Here is a 21,836-nt window from a genome sequence, read left to right as displayed (position 1 = left end):
AAATTCACAGCTTCTCCCTGAGGTATAGACGTTTGTGCCCCACATCAGGCATCCCGACCCTTGAGACCTATACCAGAGAGACAACCCTCACAAATGTCTGGCTTTAAAAACCAAGAGGGCTTAAGTCCAGGAGACCCAAAGGGCTGTAGGGAACTGAGATACTGCTCTTAAAGAGCTCACACACACACTCACTCACCCTAGGGCCCAGTGCAAAAGCAGCAGTTTGAAAAGCACCTAGATTATATGTGAAGGAGATTCATTTGCTAATCTTAAGGCATCTGCCAGAGGGGCAGGGGCCTGTTGGGACTCTGTCTGAAAACAGAGGTGCCAGTGGGCACCATTTTTACACTCTCCATCTATCTTGCTAGCTATGGTGGGTGTGCACAATCCCTGCAATCTTATGCTGCCCTGCTAAAGCCAGCAGGCATGCCCCACCCCTATGCTCTCCCAATGCCTTTCTAAAGCGGGTGAGCATGCCCCAGCCCTGCATTCCTCCTCTGCCTCACTAAAGCCAATGGGTGCACACAGTTTACGCAGGGGACACTCCTTGATCATCTGACTCTGGTGAAGACGAGGCTTGTATTCCTGGGTCCCATGAGACTATAACAATCAGAAAGACAGTTCTGGGCAGGCTACCAGCCTCAGGGCACAGCACAGACAGCAGACTGAAAAACACCCCCAGTCTTTCTGTGGAAAAGGCCTATTTACTTGTCCTGGAGCTTCAGCCTGAAGAACAGGCTTCAGGTTTGCCACACATCTAGAGGCTATGGAGGTGCTCTCAGGGAATATAGGCCTGGGGATGCCATCTTTGCACTCTCCTTCAACCTTGCTATAGTTCACTATGCTCCCAGAAAGGAGCTTATACACTCATCTAGAGTTCCAATTTTTGCAACTATTGCCCACGGGACACCTCTAAATTGCCTGGTCTGGAGGCCAGCAGGCTTTGCAATTGTGGTCCCACAGGACTGTATACATTTGCATGCTTTAAAAGCTGCTATCTGAGAGTCTGCCCTCCAATCAGCCTGAAACTAGATGCTGACTGAGATTCCCCACTTTGGGCATCTGACAGATCAAGACTGACAGGTCTTGGCACACCCTCAACAACTGGGACCTATCAATAATTAATCAGGCTGCTTAGACAATCACAAGGGTTCAAGAGACAACCAAGAGCTAGGGCAAGATTGAACAATAAAGTTCATCTCTTACACTAGGCCACTCTTTCAAGACTGGGAGAAGTAGCCGTTTTGCCTAATACATAGCAACAAACACAGAGAGTCAAGAAAAGTGAAGAAACAAAGGCATATGTTCCAAATGAAAGAACAAGATAAAACCTCAGGAAAAAAACTTAAAAAGTGGAGATAAGCAATACCTGATAAAGAGTTCAAACTAAGGGACATAAAGATGCTTCTTGAACTTGGGAGAAGAATAAGTGAACACAGTGAAAATTTCAACAAAGAGATAGAAAATATAAGAAAGTACCAAACAGAAGTCATGGAGCTGAAGAAAACAATAACTGAACTGAAAAGTACACTAGAGAGGTTCAAGAACAGATTTGATAAAGCAGAAGAAAGGATCAGTGATCTAGAAGACAGGGTAGTGGAACTTACCCAAATGGAGCAGCAAAAACGAATTGAAAAAAAAAGGATTTAAAAAATGGAAGATAGCTTAAGGAACCTATGGGACAACATCAAGTGGAATAACATTTGCGTTATAGGGGTCCCAGAAGGAGAAGAGGGAGAGAAAGGGACAGGAAACGTATTTGAAGAAATAATGACTGAAAACTTTCCTGACCTGAGGAAGGAAACAGACATCCAGATCCAGGAAGTCCAGAGAGTTCCAAATAAAAGGAACCCAAAGAGATCCACACCAAGACAGACTATAATTAAAATGTGAAAATTTAAAGATAAAAGAGAGAATCTTAAAAGTAGTAAGAGAAAAACAACTTGTTAGGTCCAAGGGAATCCACTTAAGATTATCAGCAGACATTTTAGCAGAAATTTGCAGGCCAGAAGGGAGTGACACAATATATTCAAAGTGCCAAAAGGAAAACACTTCCAACCTAGAATACTCTATCCGGCAAGGTTATCATTCAGAATTGAAAAAGAGATAAAGAATTTTCCAGACAAGCAAAAGCTAAAAGAGTTATCATGACTAAACCATCCTTACAAAAAATATTAAAGGACTTCTTTAAGCTGAAAAGAATAGGCACTTATTAGTAACAAGAAAACATATGAAGGTATAAATCTCCCTGGTAAAGGTAAACACAGTAATGACAGTGAATTACTTACTTATATAGCTAATATGAAGGTTAAAAGACAAAAGTAGTAAAAATAACTATAACTACAACAATTAGTTAATGGATACACAAAATAGAAAGATGTAAAATGTGACATAAAAAACATAAAATATAGGGTGGGGAAAGTAAAAATGTAGAGTTTTAGAATGTGTTCAAATTTAAGTTGCTATCAACTTAAAATAGGCTGTTATAAATATAGGCTGTTACATGTGAGCCTCATGGTAATCACAAAGCAAAAACCTACAGCAGATGTATAAAAGATAATGCAAAAGAAATCCAAGTGTAACACTAAAGAAAGTCATCAAACCACATGGGAAGAGAGTAAGAGAAGAAGAAAGGAACAGAGAAGAACTACAAAACAGTCAGAAAACAATGAACAAAATGGCAATAAGTACATACCTATCAATAATTACTTTAAATGTGAATTGACTAAATTCTCCAATCAAAAGACTAGACTAGCTGAATGAATAAAAGAAACAAGACCCATCTATATGTTGCCTACAAGAGACTCACTTTGGATGTAAGGACACATACAGACTGAAAGTGAAAGGATGGAAAAAGACATTCTAGGAAAATGTTAACCAAAAGAAAGCTGGGGTAGCTATACTTATATCAGACAAAATAGACTTTAAAACAAAGACTGTAATAAAAGACAGTTACATAACGATAAAGGAGTTAATCCAACAAGAGGATATAACATTTGTAAATATTTATGGACTCTACATAGGAGCACCTGAATATATAAAGCAAATGTTAACAGATCTAAAGAGAGAAATTGACAACAATACAATAACAGTAGGAGACTTTAATTCCACACTTACATCAACAGATAGATCATCCAGACAGAAATAGATACACACAGAACATTCCATTCAAAAGCAACAGATTATACATTATTCTCAAGTGCACATGGAACATTCTCCAGGATAAATCATATGTTAGGTCATAAAACAAGTCTTAATAAATTTAAGAAGATTGATATCATATCAAGCATCTTTTCCAAGTGCAACAGTATGAAACAATCAATTACAAGAAGAAAACTGGAAAATTCACAAATATGTGGAGATTAAACAACATGTTACTGAACAACCAATAGGTCAATGAAGAAATCAAAAGAGAAATCAAAAAATATCTTGAGACAGAAGAAAACGGAAATAGAACATACCAAAATCTATGGGATGCAGCAAAAGCAGTTCTAAGAAGGAAGTTCATAGCGATACAGGCCTACCTTCAGAAAACAAGAAAAATCTCAAATAAACAATCTAACTTTACACCTCTAGGAACTAGAAAAAGAAGAACAAATGAATCCCAAAGTTAGTAGAAGGAAAGAAATAACAAAGATCAAAATGGAAATAAATGAAAAAGACAATAGAACAAGTCAATGAAACTAAGAGCTGGTTCTTTGAAAAGATAAACAAAATTGACAAACCTTTAGCTGGACTCACTATGAAAAAAAAAGAGAGGACTCAAATAAATAAAATCAGAAATGAAAGAGGAGAAGTTACAACTGACATCACAAAACTGCAAAAGATCATAAGAGACTACTATGAACAATTATATGCCAATAAATTGGACAACCTAGAAGAAATGGATAAATTCCTAGAAGCATACAATCTTGCAAGACTGAATGATGAAGAAATAGAAAATCTGAATAGACCGGTTACTAGGAAGGAGATTGCATCAGTAATCAAAAAACCTCCCAACAAACAAAAACCAGGACCAGATGGTTTCACTGGTGAATTTTACCAAACATTCAAAGAAGATTTAATACCTATCCTTCTCAAACTCTTCCAGAAAATTGAAGAAGAGGGAACACTTCCAAACTCATTTTACAAGGCCAGCATTACCCTGATACCAAAACCAGACAAGGACACTACAAAAAAAGAAAATTACAGACCAATATCCTGATGAAGAACATAGATGCAAAAATCTTAGCAAACCAAATTCAGCAATACATTAAAAGTATCATGCACCATGATCAAGTGGGATTTATTCTAGGGAGGCAAAGATGGTTCAATATTTGCAAATCAATCAACATGATACACCGCATTAGCAAAATGACAGATAAAAATCATATGATCAACTCAATAGATACAGAAAAACTATTTGACAAAATTCCACATCCATTTATGATAAAAACTCTCAACAAAGTGGCTATAGAGTGAATTTACCTCAACATAATAAAGACCATATGAGATGAGCCCACACATAATATTATACTCAAAGATAAAATGCTGAAAGTTTTTCCTCTAAGATCAGAAACAAAACAAGGATGCCCATCCTCACCACTTTTGTTCAACATAGTATTGGAGGGTATTATGCTAAGTGAAATAAGTAATACAGATAAAGACAAATTCTGTATAATTTCACTTATATATAGAATCTAAAAAACAAAACAAATGAACAAGCAAAACAACAAAAAAATCATAGATATAGAGAATGGAATGGTGGTTGCCAGATGGAGGCAGTTTGGGGGGAAAAATGGGTGAAAGGGTTCAAGAGATACAAACTTTCAGTTATAAAATAAATAAGTCATGGGGATGTAATGTATAGCATGGTGACTATAGTTGATAATATTGTAGTGCATATTTGAAAGCTACAAAGAGAGTAAATCTTAAAAATTCTCATCACAAGAAAAAAACAATTTTGTAACTTTGTATGGTAATGGATTGTAACTAGACTTATCGTGGTGATCATTTCACAGTGCATACAAATATTGAATCACTATGTTGTACACCTGAAAGTAATATAATGTTACATGTCAATTATACTTCAATAGAAAAAAATTAAAAAATAAAATTAAAAAAATACTTAGAGACAAATGAAAATGAAAACACAACATACTAAAAGTTATGGGACACAATAAAAGCAGTGCTAAGGGGAAAATTTGTAGTTATGAACACTTACACTAAAAAACAAGAAGGATCTCAAATAAACAACCTAACTTTACAACTTAAGGAACTAAAAAAAGAAGAACAAACTAAACCCAAAGCTAGCAGAAGGAAAGAAATAATAAAGATTAGAACAAATTTAAAAGAAATAGAGAATAGAAAAACAACAGAAAAAATCAATGAAACTAAAAGTTGGTTCTTCAAAAAAATCAGTAAAATTGACAAAACTTAACCTAGATGGACTAAGAATAAAGGATAGAAGACTCAAATTACTAAAATCAGAAATGAAAGTGAGGATATTATTAATGATTCTACAGAAATAAAAAGGATTCTAAGAGAGTACTATGAACAATTGTACACCACTAAATAGGATAACCAAGAAAAAACAGACAAATTCCTAGAAATACAAAACCTACCAAGACTAAATCACAAGGAAATAGGAAATCTGAATAGATCTGTAACTAGGAAGGAGATTGAATCAGTAATCAAAAATCTCCCAACAAAGAAAAGCTCTAGACCCAATGGCTTCAAATCTACCAAACATTAAAAGAAGAACTAATACCAACCATTCTCAAACTTTTCCAAGAAGTTGAAGAGGGGGGAGCACTTCTTAACTCATTCTATGAGGTCTCCATTACCCTGATACCAAAACCAAATAAAGACACTACGAGAAAAGAAAACTACAGGCCAATATCCGTTATGAACATTGACGTAGAAATCCTCAACTATATACTAGCAAACTGAACTCAGCAGCATATTAAAAAAGATTATACACCATGAGTAAGTGGGATTTATTCCTGGAATGCAAGTATGGTTCAACGTACAAAAACCAATCAATGTAATATACCAACACAAACAGGACAAAAACACATTATCATCTCAATTAATATAGAAAAAGCATTTGACAAAATCCAACACCCTTTCATGATAAAAACACTCAAAAAACAAGAAATAGAAGAAAACTACCTTAACATAATAAAAGCCATATATGAAAATCCCATAGCAAACATCATAGTCAACAGTGAAAGACTGAAAGCTTTTCCTCTAAGATCAGGAATAAGGCAAGGATGCACACTTTAACTACATTATTCTACATAAACCTGGAAGTTCTAGCCAGAGTAGGAGGCGAGAAAAAGAAATAAAAGGCATCCAAATTGGAAATGAAGAATTAAATTTATCTCCGTTCACAGAAGATATGATCTTATATGTAGAAAACCATAAATATTCCATAAAAAAGTGTTAGAATTAATAAATGAATTTAGCAAAGTAGCAGGATACAAAGCCAACACACAAAAATCAATTGCATTTCTATACACTAACAATGAACAATCTGAAAAGGAAAATACGAAAACAGTCCCAATTATGATAGCATCAAAAAGAATAAAATACCTAGGAATTAACTTACCTGAGGAGGTGAAAGACTTGTACAATGAAAACTGCCAAACATTCCTGGAAGAAATTAAAGACATAAATAAATGGAACATGGAAATTCCATGTTTATGGATTGGAAGATAAGATTGTTAAAATGTCAATACTATCCAAAGCAATCTACATATTCAATGTAATCTCTATCAAAATCCCAATAACCTTTTTTTGCAGAAATAGAAAAACCCATCCTATAATTCATATAGAATCTCAAGGAACTCTGAATAACCAAAACAATCTTGAAAAATAAGAACAAAACTGGAAGACTCACTGATTTCAAAACTGACTACAAAACTATAGGAATCAATACAGTGTGGTACTGGCATAAAGACAGACATGTAGACCAAGAGAATAGAAGAGAGAGCCCAGAAGTAAACCCTTGCAGATATAGTCAAACGATTTTTGACAAATGTGCCAAGACCATTCAATGGAGAAAGGACAGTCTTTTCAACAAATGGTTCTGGGAAAACTGGATATCCATATGCAAAAGAATGAAGTTGGACCCTTACCTAACACCATGTACAAAAATTAACTCCAAATGGATCAAAGACCTAAATGTAAGACCTAAAACAATGAAACTCTTAGAAGAAAACATAGGACAAAGACTTCACCACGTTGGATCTGGCAATGATGTCTTGGATATGACACCATAAGCACAAGTAACAAAAGAAAATAGACAAATTGGACTTCATGAAAATTTAAAAAATTTGTGCATCTGAAAGACACAATCAACATATTAAAAAGGAAACCCAAAGAATGGGAAAAAATGTTTGTAAATCATATATCTGATAAAAAGGATTAATATCCAGAATATATACAGAACTCCTAAAACTCAACAACAAAAAAACAAATGATCTGGTTCAACAATGGATAAAGGACTAGAGTAAACATTTCTCCAAAGAAGATATACAAATGGCCAATAAGCACATGAAAAGATGCTCAGTATCACTAATGGTTAGGCAAATACAAATTAAAACCACAGTGAGATACTGCCTCACACCCATTAGGATGGCTACCATCAAAAAAACAGAACAACAAGTGTAGGCGAGGATATGGAAATATTGGAACCCTTGTGTACTTTTGGTGAGAATGTAAAACGGTATAGTTGCTGTGGAAAACAGTTCCTCAAAAAATTAAAAATAGAATTACCATATGATCCAGCAGTTCCACTTCTGAGTACATACCCAAAAGAATTGAAAACAGGGTCTCAAAGAGGTATTTGTACACCCAAGAGATATTTGTACACCCATGTTCATAGTAGCAATATTCACAATAGCTAAAGTGTGAGAGCAACCAAAGTGTCTGTCAGTGAATAAATGGATAAGCAAACTGTGGTATATATGTACCATGGAATACTATCCAGCCTTAAAGAGGCAGGAAATTCTGTAATATGCTACAACATGGATGGACCTTGAGGATATTATGCTAAGTGAAAGAAGCCACTCACAAAAAGACAAATACTGTATGATTCCACTTATATGAGGTACTTAGAGTAGTCAAAATCATAGAGACAGAAAGTAGAATGGTGGTTGCCAGGGAATCAGGGAATGGGGAGTTATTGTTTAATGAATATAGAGTTTCAGTTTTACAAGATGAAAAGAATTATGGTGATGGATGGTGCTGATGTTTGTACAACATTATGAATGCATTTAACACCACTGAACTGTACACTTAAAAACGGTTAAGAAGGTAAGTCTTATGTTATGTGTATTTTACCACAATAAAAAATTGAAAAAAAGGGCTGTTTTAAGCTATTAATTTTGTGATAATTTTTTATGCAGTAAAAGAAACACAATTACTAACTTCATTTTCTTAGATGAATAAACTGCTGCTTAAAGAATTTAAATAACTTATTCAAGTTTATATGGCTATGAGTAACAGAGATGGGTTTAGACCCACGCAGTAGAGAAAGAGTCCAAGATTTTAACTATGAATGTGTACTGTCTGCCTTTTAAAAATTGTTATAAGTAAGTTGGAGAGATTGGTTGATTTTCAAAGAATTAAAAAGGTTATTACTTCTCTGATAATAGATCACATTTAGGACATGACATTGAACAGATTTTGTTCTGCATTTAAGGTTTTGTATCTACTTATCCGTGAGAATGCACTTTAAAAATTTTGTAACGTTAAGGTTTTTTTTGTTGTTGTTTATTTGGTTTTGATAGGGCATTATTCATAATAGGATCCAACAAGAAGGAAAAACTGTATTTAAAAAAAGTACTAGCAGAGTAATAAAATAAAAGCCAGATAATATAGAGTGAAGTACCTCTAATTACACACAGAATAAAGTACTTAGAGTTTTTACACATTAAAGAAGCATGCACTGAAATCCCACAATAGATCCGTATTGCACACAGAATAAAGTACTATCCCCTGATCAGCTGCAACATGCATTTAGAGCTTCATTTTCAACTACTTGTCTTTACAACCTTTCTATTCCTGACTACTAATGGTTTCAAAATGCCTGGTGCTTTTCTGTGTCTGTACCTCCACTCACACTGCATCCAAATGAAATTATCTTCCTCTTCTTCTTTGCCTCTATAGCTTTAACTCACTTTTTAAAGCAGAGCTCAAATTCTACCTTGTTGTAAAACATTTCACCATAAAAATCCCTACTTGAAATGGTTTCTCTCTCTTTCGTCTCTGTTGATATTTATTGTCTACATGAATTCATCATTACTTTGTAGAATTATGAGTATTCAATTCAATTCCTTAAATATTTATGAAATTTCTAGGTACTGTGCCAGACTCTAGAGAGAAAATAGGGAAATAAAACACAGTCCCTGCCTTCAAAGAGTTATTTCTCAGTTAATTAATAGCTATTTGAATGACAAATACCTGAGATTCCAAAGTAAATTTAAAAAACATAAGTTAGGTTTCAAATAGGAAAAGCTTTCATAATTTAATGGGAAGAATAAACATTTATTTTAAAAGTAAGCTTTGAACTTTAAACAAAAATAAACACACTTTCTTATAGAACAGAGAAATAGGTCCCAGGCTCTAAAGCTCTGCGTGTGAGGTCAATACTTTCCTTAGAGTGAATAAAAATGGAAAAGCAAATATTTGGTACTGGGACACAAAATTTGAACAGATTATGGTTGAGGCAGAAAATGTCAATTGAGGAAATAAATTATGTTAAGAAAACATATTTCTTTATTAAAGGTGATAAAAGAGAAAGAAGAAAGATTCATCATCAAAACATCTTGTCTCCCTAAATTAATATATGCAAAGACAGCAACAAGTGTTTTTCTAGAGCTAGTGATTCTGAAGTTCATATATAAAAGTAATTAAAGGGGCCGGCCAGGTGGCTTGGTGGTTAAGTGCGCGCGCTCCGCTGCTGGCAGCCCGGGTTTGGATCCCGGGCGCGCACCGACGTACCACTTCTCTGGCCATGCTGAGGTCGCGTCCCATGTACAGCAACTAGAAGGATGTGCATCTATGACATACAACTATTTACTGGGGCTTTGTGGGGGAAAAATAAATAAATTTAAAAAAATTAAAAAAAAAAAGAAATTAAGGAGGCTGTTTCTACCAGATAAAACATATTATAAATACTATAATTACCCAATATTTGAAAGCGTATGGTATGGGTACATGAATAGACAGCCCAATGACAACAAATAGAAAGTCCAAAAATACGTGCAAACATAGGAACTCTTAAGTGTTTTTTTTTTGTTTTTTTTTTTTTGTTTTTTTTTTTTTTGTTATAAAATATGCTTTATTTATTTTTTTTTTTTTTTATTGCAGTAACATTGGTTTATAACATTGCAAAAATTTCAGGTGTACATCATTGTACTTCTATTTCTGCATGGACTACATCATGTTCACCACCAAAATACTAATTACAACCCATCACCACACACATGTACCGAATTATCCCTTTCACCCTCCACCCTCCCCCCTTCCCCTCTGGTAACCACCAATCCAATCTCTGTCCCTATGTGTTTCTTTATTGTTGTTATTATCTACTACTTAATGAAGGAAATCATACGGTATTTGGCCTTCTCCCTCTGACTTATTTCACTTTGCATTATACCCTCAATGTCCATCCATGTTGTCACAAATGGCTGGATTTCGTCGTTTCTTATGGCTGAGTAGTATTCCATTGTGTATATATACCACAGCTTCTTTATCCATTCCTCCCTTGATGGGCACTTAGGTTGCTTCCAAGTCTTGGCTATTGTGAATAAGGCTGCAATGAACACAGGGGTGCATGTACCTTTGCAAATTGGTGTTTTCAAGTTCTTTGGATAAATACCCAACAGTGGAATAGCTGGATCATATGGTAGTTCTATCCTTGATTTTTGAGGAATCTCCATACTGTTTTCCATAGTGGCTGCACCAGTTTGCACTCCCACCAGCAGTGTATGAGAGTTCCCTTCTCTCCACATCCTCTCCAACACATGTTGTTTCCTGTCTTGTTAATTATAGCCATTCTGACAGGCGTGAGGTGATATCTCATTGTAGTTTTGATTTGCATTTCCCTGATAGTTAGTGATTTTGAACATCTTTTCATGTGTCTGTTGGCCATCTGTATATCTTCTTTGGAGAAATGTCTGTTCAGGTCTTTTGCCCATTTTTTAATTGGGTTGGTAGTTTTGTTGTTGAGATGCATGAGTTCTTTATATATTTTGGAGATTAAGCCCTTATCAGATGTATGGTTTGCAAATATCTTCTCCCAATTGTTAGGTTGTCTTTTTCGTTTTGTTGATGGTTTCCTTTGCTGTGCAGAAGCTTTTTAGTTTGATGTAGTCCCATTTGTTTATTTTTTCTATTGTTTCTCTTGCCCGGTCAGATGTGGTGTTAGAAAAGATGTTGCTAAGACCGATGTCGAAGAGCGTACTGCCTATGTTTTCTTCTAGAACTTTCACAGTTTCAGGTCTTACATTCAAGTCTTTAATCCATTTGGAGTTAATTTTTGTGTATGGTGTAAGGTAAGGATCTACTTTCATTTTTTTGCATATGGCTATCCAGTTTTCCCAACACCATTTGTTGAAGAGACTTTCTTTTCCCCATTGTATGTTCTTGGCTCCTTTGTCAAAGATTAGCTGTCCATAGATGTGTGGGTTTATTTCTGGGCTTTCGATTCTATTCCATTGATCTGTGTGTCTGTTTTTGTGCCAGTACCATGCTGTTTTGGTTACTATAGCTTTGTAGTATATTTTGATATCAGGGAGTGTGATACCTCCAGCTTTGTTCTTTTTCTCAGGATTCCTTTAGCTATTCGGGGTCTTTTGTTGTTCCATATGAATTTTAGGATTCTTTGTTCTATTTCTGTGAAAAATGTTGTTGGAACTTTGATAGGGATTGCATTGAATCTATAGATGGCTTTAGGAAGTATGGACATCTTAACTATGTTAATTCTTCCAATCCAAGAGCACGGAATATCTTTCCATTTCTTTGTGTCTTCTTCAATTTCTTTCAGAAATGTTTTATAGTTTTCGGTGTACAGATCTTTCACCTCTTTGGTTAAGTTTATTCCCAGGTATTTTATTCTTTTTGTTGCAATTGTAAATGGGATGGTATTCTTAATTTCTCTTTCTGCTACTTCGTTGTTAGTGTACAGAAATGCAACTGATTTTTGTATGTTGATTTTGTATCCTGCAACTTTCCCATATTCGTTTATTACTTCTAAAAGTTTTCTGGTGGATTCTTTAGGGTTTTCTATATATAAAATCATGTCATCTGCAAATAGTGACAGTTTCACTTCTTCCTTTCCAATTTGGATCCCTTTTATTTCTTTCTCTTGCCTGATTGCTCTGGCTAGGACTTCCAATACTATGTTAAATAGGAGTGGTGACAGTGGGCATCCTTGTCTGGTTCCTGTTCTTAGAGGGATAGCTTTCAGTTTTTCACCATTGAGGATGATATTAGCTGTGGGTTTCTCATATATGGTCTTTATTATGTTGAGGTACTTTCCTTCTATACCCATTTTATTCAGAGTTTTTATCATAAATGGATGCTGGATCTTGTCAAATGCTTTCTCTGCATCTATTGAGATGATCATGTGATTTTTGTTCTTCATTTTATTAATGTGGTGTATTACGTTGATTGATTTGCGAATGTTAAACCATCCCTGCATCCCTGGAATAAATCCCACTTGATCATGGTGTATAATCTTTTAACGTATTGTTGTATGCGATTTGCTAGTATTTTGTTGAGGATTTTCGCATCGATGTTCATCAGTGATATTGGCCTGTAATTTTCTTTTTTGTGTTGTCCTTGTCTGGTTTTGGTATCAGGGTAATGTCAGCTTCGTAGAATGAGTTAGGAGCTTCCCCCTCCTCAATTTTTGGAAGAGTTTGAGAAGGATAGGTATTAAGTCTTCTTTGAATGTTTGGTAGAATTCACCAGGGAAGCCGTCTGGTCCTGGACTTTTATTTTTGGGGAGGTTTTTGATTACTGTTTCGATCTCCTTACTGGTGATTGGTCTATTCAAATTCTCCACTTCTTCTTGATCCAGTTTTGGAAGGTTGTATGATTCTAAGAATTTATCCATTTCTTCCAGATTGTCGAATTGGTTGGCATATAGTTTTTCATAGTATTCTCTTATAATCTTTTGTATTTCTGAGGTGTCTGTTGTAACCTCTCCTCTTTCATTTCTGATTTTACTTATTTGTGCCTTCTCTCTTTTTTTCTTGGTGAGTCTAGCTAAAGGTTTGTCTATTTTGTTGATCTTTTCAAAGAACCAGCTCTTGGTTTTATTAATTTTTCTTGTTTTTTTGTTCTTTTTTTCATTTATTTCTGCTCTGATTTTTATTATTTCCCTTCTTCTACTGATTTTGGGCTTGGTTTGTTCTTCTTTTTCCAGTTCCTTTAGGTGCATTTTTAGATTGTTTATTTGAGATTTTTCTTGTTTGTTGAGATAGGCCTGTATCGCTATAAACTTCCCTCTTAGAACCGCTTTTGCTGTATCCCATAAATTCTGGCATGTCGTATTTTCATTTTCATTTGTCTCCAGGTATTTTTGTTTTCTTCTTTGATTTCTTCGTTAACCCAGTCGTTGTTCAGTAGCATTTTGTTTAATCTCCATGTATTTGTGGCTTTTCTGATTTTCTTCCTATAGTTGATTTCTAGTTTCATACCGTTGTGGTCAGAAAAGATGCTTGGTATTATTTCAATCTTCTTAAATTTATGGAGACTTGTTTTGTGGCCTAATATGTGATCAATCCTGGAGAATGTTCCATGTGCATTTGAAAAGAACGTGTATTCTTCGGTTTTGGATGGAATGCTCTGTATATATCTACTAGGTCCATCTGTTCTAAGGTGTCGTTTAAGGCCAATGTTTCCTTATTGATCTTCTGTTTGGATGATCTATCTGTTGGTGTAAGTGGAGTGTTAAAGTCCCCTACTATTATTGTGTTACTGTCTATTTCTGTTTTTATGTCTGTTAATAATTGCTTTATATATTTAGGTGCACCTACATTGGGTGCGTAGATATTTACAAGTGTTATATCCTCTTGTTGGATTGTTCCCTTGATCATTATGTAATGCCCTTCTTTGTCTCTTTTTACAGTTTTTGTTTTAAAGTCTATTTTGTCTGATATGAGTACTGCTACCCCAGCTTTCTTTTCATTGCCATTTGCGTGGAGTATCTTTTTCCATCCCTTCACTTTCAGTTTGTGAGTGTCTTTAGGTCTGAAGTGTGTCTCTTGTATGCAGCATATATATGGGTCTTGTTTTTTTATCCAGTCAGCCACGCTATGCCTTTTAATTGGGGCATTTAGTCCATTGACGTTTAAAGTAGCTATTGATAAGTATGTACTTACTGCCATTTTTTAACTTTTTTATTTTTTTTTCCTCAGTGTTTAAGTAGTCCTTCTCTGTTCCTTACTTCTTCTATACAGAATTGATGGTCACTTTAGTTTGACCTCTGTCTGAAAGCTGTACTCTTTAACTACCCTCCTCCCTCCTTTTATGTTTTTGATATCATATCTAACCTCTTTTTGTGCATTTGTATCCATTACGTTCTAATCGTGGAAATAGATAATTTTTCCTATTTGTGGTCTTCTCTTTTCCCCTTAAATCAGTCCCTTTAACATTTCTTGTAACACTGGTTTCTTGGTGACAAACTCCTTTAATTTTTGCTTATCTGGGAAAATTTTGATCTCTCCTTCCATTTTGAACGATAACCTTGCTGGGTAGAGTATTCTTGGCTGTAAGTTTTTTCCTTTTAGCACTTTAAATATATCGTGCCATTCTCTTCTAGCCTGTAAGGTTTCTGCTGAGAAGTCAGCTGATAGCCTTATGGGGTTTCCTTTGTATGTAACTTGACATTCTCTTGCAGCTTTTAGGATTCTCTCTTTATCTTTAATTCTGGACATTTTGATTATGATGTGTCTTGGTGTGGGCCTCTTTGGGTTTATCTTGTTTGGGGCTCTCTGTGCCTCCTGTACCTGGATGTCTGTTTCCTTCCTTAGGTTAGGGAAGTTTTCATCTATTATTTCTTGAAATAGATTCTCTGCCCCCTTGTCTCGCTCTTCTCCTTCCGGGACACCTATAACACGGATGTTAGTGCGCTTGATGTTGTCCCAGAGGTCCCTTAGACTGTCCTCACTCTTTTTAATTCTTTTCTCTTTTACCTGTTCACCTTGGGTAATTTCTTCTAGTCTTTCTTCCAGCTCACTGATCCGTTCTTCTGTATCCTCTACTCTGCTTTTGAGTCCCTCTAATGAGTTTTTCATTTCCAGTATTGTATTCTTCATTTCTGATTGGTTCTTTTTATATCTTCCATTTCTTTGTTGACATTCTCACTGAGTTCATCTATTCTTCTCCCCAGATCAGTGAGCATCCTTAACACTCTTAGTTTGAACTCTCTGTCAGGTAGGTTGCTCATTTCTGTTTCACTTAGTTCCTTTTCTGGGGTTTTGTCCTGTTCCCTTACTTGGAATGTATTCTTTTGCCTCCTCATTTTGCCTCTTTCCCTGTGCTTGTGTCTACGTATTAGGTAGGTCAGCTACGTCTCCTGCTCTTGGATAGGTGACCTTATGTAAGTGATGGCTTAGGAGGCTTCCAGTGTGCTTCCCTCAGTTCTCAATGTTCCAGGGGTGGCCCCTATGTGGGCTACGTGTGTCCTTCTATTGTGGCCTGTTAGCTCTCCCTATAGGCGCCCAGGGAGGCTGAGTTATGCTCCTGGCCAGCTGTTGTAATGCTCAGCTGCTTGTAGTTGTTGTGGGCCCTTCAGTCCCTTTATCAGGTGAGGGGAGCCCCAGCACAGTTGGCTGTAAGTTCTAATACCACATTTGTGTTGCAGTATTTCTTTTAAGTGAGTAGGCCCCCAGTGTGGCAGGTTGTTAGGCTCAGGGCCTTAGAATTGCTGTAAACCTCTAGCCTATTAGGTCTCTTGTCAGCTCTCTGAGGATTGCAGCTGGGTGGGGCTGGCCTCAGGCACAGGAGCACCCAATTGTTTCAGGCTTTGGAAGGTGGGGCAAACCTCCTATGTGGGTCTTTGAGAAGCACAAGTCATCTGCAGCTGACAAGCCCTGCCGCCCAGAGGTCCACACACACAGTCAACACAGTCCTGCCCCGTGTGAGCGCCCCGACCTCCCCAAGCGGACCCAGTCTCTCCACGGCGGGAGCCCCACACACTCCGCCACCACCCCACACTCTCCACCCGCTCCTTGTGCACACCCTGCCCCGCTCAAGTCAGCTCAGTTGCCAGGCTGCAGAAAATCCAGTCACCAATCTGTGCAGGCCCACACGTTGCCTGAGGGCTTGTTGTTAGGTGGGGCCAGTCTCTAGGGTGGGCTGCCTGCCATGGCTGAGCTGGATTAAATTGGTGCTCTAGCGGGTGGAGCAGACCCTGGGCTAGCAGGTCTCAGGGAAAACTCCAATGGCGTCTGTGTCAGCACGCTCACACCAGGCCACAACAATGGCCGCCGCCAATGTCCCAGTCCCTGGAGAGGTCTCACCCCTCACCGAGATGCACTCAGGGCCTATTAGGTGAGTCTCTTGTCACCAAAGCAGTGTGCACCTTTCTTTCTGGTGATTTTAGGATGCTTTCTGGAACGGGTGAGTTTGTGCGCGGGCCCTTTAAGAGCCAGTTTTAGTTTCTTTGTGAACCGGGTTTTCTGGGGGTGCTCCCCAATGCTTTAGTAGCAGGCAAGGTCAGATATTATGCCACTGGTGTCGATTGTGCTGGGTCCACAAAATGCCCACAGCGGGGGCGCTCCCCGGCTCAGGGCCCCGCGCCTCCAGGGAGGCTGCGTACCTGTGAGCTGCTCCCGGCGGCCGTGACGCTGGCGGCTTGTGAAGGCGGCGTTTTTCCTCTCCGGAAGGGAGTCTCTGCCTCTTCCACCCCAGTTAGGATTGTCCGTTGTTGCAGGAGTTCCTCTCATCCAGTTTTCAGTTCTGTCTCAGGGGTAATTTTTCCACGAGTAGTTGTAAATTGGCTGTGTCCGCGGGAGGAGGTGAGTTCAGAGTCTGCCTACGCCGCCATCTTGACTCCGCCTCCGGAACTCTTAAGTGTTTAAATGTATTATCTTGAATCAATTTGGAAAACATAGACTTCTTAAAAATGGATTTTATATAACTAGTTGGCCACCGGGAAAAAACTAAAGTTGAGTCCATATTGCCTACTTACAAAGATAAACTCCAAAATGTCAGCGATTTATATGTAAAAAAATGAGATTATGACTTCTGCCTTGGGGAAGATGGAATAGATATACTTTTCCCTATTATTCCTGTTAAGTACAACTAAAAACCCTTGGTATTATATATAAAGCCAAATGTAAGAAGACTCTGAGAGGTAGAGTGAAGACGCAGACCAGAGACTGTGGGACCAAAGGAATGAAACAGAGGCACATTTCATGGATTTCCTTTTTGCTTCATATATTTCAGACTTGGAACTAACGAAGCTGGCAATCCAGAAACACCAATTAGTGAAGACAAGAAAACCCTCAACAAAAACTTGTTCTCTCTAGCCAAGGGAACAGGAAAGGGGCAGCCTAGCAAGACTACAAACTATTACATAATAACTACTCTATTCCAGCCAAACACCACAGAAAGTACTTTGGCCCCATTCCCACCCATGCCCACAAAGGCAGAATGAGGAACCCAGACTTCCATCTTTGCTGTGCTGTAATGAGGTGCCCCAAGACACCCCCAATGTAGGATGCTGTTAGAGAAAGCTAAGTAGGGAGCTGGGACTTTTATCCCCACTGGATGGTAATGAAGGCCCCCCGCAGCCCCACGGTATCAGTGATCATTGTGAGGACACTGGATTTCCACCTCCACCCAGAAGTAATGAAGCTCCTTTTCTCCCACACACAGGGGTAGTGTCAGAGGAGGCCTAGCAGAGAGTGAGAATGTTCACCAGTGCCCATCCCCCTGTGATTAAGTGGAGGCCATGTGGGGAGCAGGAATGAGGCACTCCTAACCTCAGCCAGGGTAATATCAGCGGAGACCATTTGGGGAGTGGGAACTCTCACCTCTTAGCAGTAGTAATGAGAGGATTCTCACCCATTTGTTGTCAATAGAAGCCTAGTGGGGACCCTGGACTTCTACTCCATCTGGCACTAATGAAGTGGGACCACCTTTTCCCTCTTCTCTTGCCAGAGTATTGTCACAGGAAGCCGCTGCAACAAATGGGTTAAAAAGATACAAAATCTCATAATATAATACTCAAAATGTCCAGATTTCAATTGAAACATCAGTAGTTCTTCATACAAAAAACCAGGAAATCTAAACTTGAATTAAAAAAAAAAAAATACGTGCAAACAAGATGACAGGAGTGTTAGAGTTATCTTACAAAGATTTCTAAAGCAGTCATCATAAAAATGTTTCAGTGAGCAATTATGAACAGGCTTGAAACAAAAGAAAAAGTAGAAAGTCTCACTAAAGGAATAAAAGATACTAAAAGTAACCAAATGGAAATTTTAGGACTAAAAAATACAGCAAATAAACTAAAAAATTCAATGGATGGGCTCAAAAGCAGAATGAAGGGAACAGAAAGAAAGAATCAATGAATTTGAAGGTAGAAAAATATTAGAAATATCAGAAATTATTTAATATTACTAGAGAAATAAAATACACCAGAAAAAAATGATGAACAGGGTCTCAGACCTGTGGGACTATAGCAAAAGATCAAACATTTTTTTGTCATAGGAGTCCCAGAAGGAGAGGACAAAGACAGTGAAGCTGAAAAAGTATTTGAAGAAATATTGGATGAAAACCTTCCAAATTGGCAAAAGACATAAAACTACAGATTCAAGAAGCTGAGCAAATCCAAAACAGGATATACCCAAAGAATCATAAGCCAAGACACATCACAGTCAGCCTTCTGAAAATTAAAGACAAAAAACAAAACCATTTTGAAAGGTGCAAAAGAGAAATGACTCCTTACCTATAGGGAAAACTATTTGAATGACTGCAGAGTTCTTACTAAAAAATTGTAGAGAACAGAAGGAAGTGGCACAACATTTCTCAAGTGCTGAAAGAAGGGCTGCCAACTCAAAATCCTATATGAAGCAAAAATATCTTTCAGGAAAAATGGGGAAATGAAGACACTCTGAGATGAAGAAAAACTAGGAGAATTTGTTGCCAGAACTACCCTGGAAGATTGGATGAAGGAAGGTTTCTAAACAGAAAGGAAATTATAGTAGAAGGAATCTTGGCATATCAGGAAGGAAGAAAGAATAACAGCAAGAGCAAATATATGAGTGATTCTACCATTGAGTTTTCTAAATGAGGTTTGATGGTTGAAGCAAAAATTATAATAATATCTGGGTGGTTCTAAACGTATGTAGAGGAAATACTTGAGATCCTTATAATATAAATGGGAGCGATTAAAGGAATGTAAAGGGAGATAGGATTTCTAGCTTCGTTCTAACTGGTAAATGTCAACACTAGTAGATTATTGTTTTAATAGTACCCAGGGTTTGTTTTAATCAGGTATGGTAAGACATGTAGACAGAGAAATAACTGTCACAAAGGAGGAAATTTTTATACTCACAGATCCCTAGAAACAGGAGGCTTGGCACATCAGGTAGGGTCACATGGGGAAGCACCGTGGTTGGTCAGGAGGCAGAGAAAGTGAGGGGAAAATGTGGCCAAGAGCCTTTATTGTGCTTTCTGTGGGAAAAGCAAGGTGAGGCAGTGTAATCAGGCTTAGTACTGACTGGTTTGAATAATTTCAGTGAGCTCTGGGGTATAGGGGCTGTCTCTTGAGTTGTCTGGTACCTGGCCCTGGCGTGGTTAGGGCAGGCAGATAGTAGCTTGGAGTGTAGGAGTGTAAGAGTTGGATAAAGGAGGTGATGGGGGGTATGGGCTATGGATTGATTAGTTTGCGTATGAAAGGCATGTTTGCAGGTGAATCATTTGCTGTCTCTATGAATTAGCTAACCCTGGAGGGGGCAGTCCCTCCAGGATCAGCAAGGCCCCAAGATGTCAAACCATCAAACACAGAAACTAGGAAATGTGGTTACTACAACTGTGGTTACTACTATGTATATACGATATATTATGCATTACATATGTTATGTATATATAATGTAATAATTAGAGCAACAACTAAAAAAAACTGATGGACAGAAATATGCACTCAAAAACATTTATGAGATATCACAATGTAATTCTAAAATATTTTCAAGTAACCAAAAGGAAGACAGGAAAAAGAAAACAGGGAGATGAAAAACGGAGAGAACAAAAAGGAAAAAATTAAAATGAAAGAAATATCTGGTTTTAGCTCTAATGTACAAATTGCTTAGAAGTCATCATTTCCATGCTGCCAAAAAAAAAAAAGCTGAGCAAATGAAAATCAATGACTTTTCTTGGACCCTGCAGAGAATTAAGGTCACAGGGAAAACTGCCACCTTGAAATCTGGGGAGACAGGCCAATCTAGAGAGTCATAAATAAGATTTGCTCAATAGGAGGTCGGTCCCTAAGGAATTACAGACATTATAGTTGGTAGACAAAGGTTTTAAGGCAACTGTCTTAAATATGCTCAAAGAACTAAATGACATCATGGACAAAGAGCTAAAGGAATCCAGGGGAACAATGTACGAACAAATAGAAAATATCAATAAAGAGACAGAAATTATAAATAGGTACCAAACAGAAATTCTGGAGCTGAAAATTCCAACAACTGACATGAAAATGCACTAGAAGATTGCAATAGCAGATAGCAGGCAGAAGAAAGAATCAGCAAACTTGAAGATAGGTCATTTTAAATCTCCCAGTCTCAGGAGCAGAAAGAAAAAAGGAATGAAGAAAAATGACCAGAGCCTAAGAGACCTGTGGGACACCATCTAGTATACCAACATATGCATAATGGAAACTCTAGAAGGAGAGGAGAGAGAGAAAGGGGCAGAAAGAATATTTGAAGAAATAATGACTGAAAACTTCACAAATTTGATAAAAGACATTAATCTACACATTCAAGCACCTCAACAGATTCCAGAAGGATAAATGCAAAGAGGTCTACACTGAGACATTATAATCAAATTGTTGCAAGACAAAGACAAAGAGAGAATCTTCCAAATCTCATGACAGAAGATTTGTTGCCTAGAAGGAATCCTCAATACAGCAGATTTCTCATCAGAAGCTGTGGAGGCCAGAAGGGAGTGAGATGAGATGACATTTTTGAGGTGCTGAAAGAAAAAAAAAACCTGTCAACTGAGAATGCTGTATCTGTCAAAACTGTCCTTTAAAATTGAAGGAAAAATTAAGACACTCCTAGATAAACAAAAACTGAGGAAGTTCATCGCTAGTAGACTTGCCCCACAAGAAATGCTAAAAGAAATCCTTCAGTGAAAATGAAAAGCACCGGGCCAGCCCCGTGGCTTAGTGGTTAAGCACGCGCGCTCCGCTACTGGCGGCCTGGGTTCAGATCCTGAGCGTGACCGATGCACCGCTTCTCCAGTCATGCTGAGGCAGCGTCCCACATACAGCAACTAGAAGGATGTGCAGCTATGACATACAACTATCTACTGGGGCTTTGGGGAAAATAAAGGAGGAGGATTGGCAATAGATTAGCTCAGAGCCGGTCTTCCTCAGCAAAAAGAGGAGGATTAGCATGGATGTTAGCTCAGGGCTGATCTTCCTTACAAAAAAAAAAAAAGAAAAGCACTAGACAGTGGCTTGAAGCCTTACAAAGAAGTAAAGTACTCCAGTAAAAGGTCCTACATAGTTAAATGTAAAAGCTAGTATTCTTGTGCTTCCATTTTGTAATTCCTCTTTTATGATTTTAAAAATAAATGTAAAACCAGTCATTATAAAAGTGAGA

At 37.5% G+C, this 21,836-nt stretch overlaps 1 protein-coding gene across 1 annotated transcript in view; it reads left to right on the top strand.

The window, feature by feature from the left end:
• Positions 1–16,444: 16,444 nt before the first annotated feature.
• RXFP2 (relaxin family peptide receptor 2) overlaps positions 16,445–21,836 on the top strand; it is a 298,077-nt gene continuing 292,685 nt past the window's right edge. The window contains exon 1 of the mRNA XM_087435769.1: positions 16,445–16,554. Coding sequence (XP_087291895.1) covers positions 16,497–16,554 — 58 coding nt within the window. The 5' untranslated portion in view covers positions 16,445–16,496. The remainder of the gene's footprint in view (positions 16,555–21,836) is intronic.

Source organism: Ceratotherium simum, chromosome 10, assembly GCF_057802395.1.
Source record: "Ceratotherium simum simum isolate JZ-2026a chromosome 10, ASM5780239v1, whole genome shotgun sequence".
Taxonomy (NCBI): Eukaryota; Metazoa; Chordata; class Mammalia; order Perissodactyla; family Rhinocerotidae; genus Ceratotherium; species Ceratotherium simum.
The sequence above is the reverse complement of the archived record's forward strand: the minus strand, read 5'-3'. Positions and strand labels throughout refer to the sequence as shown.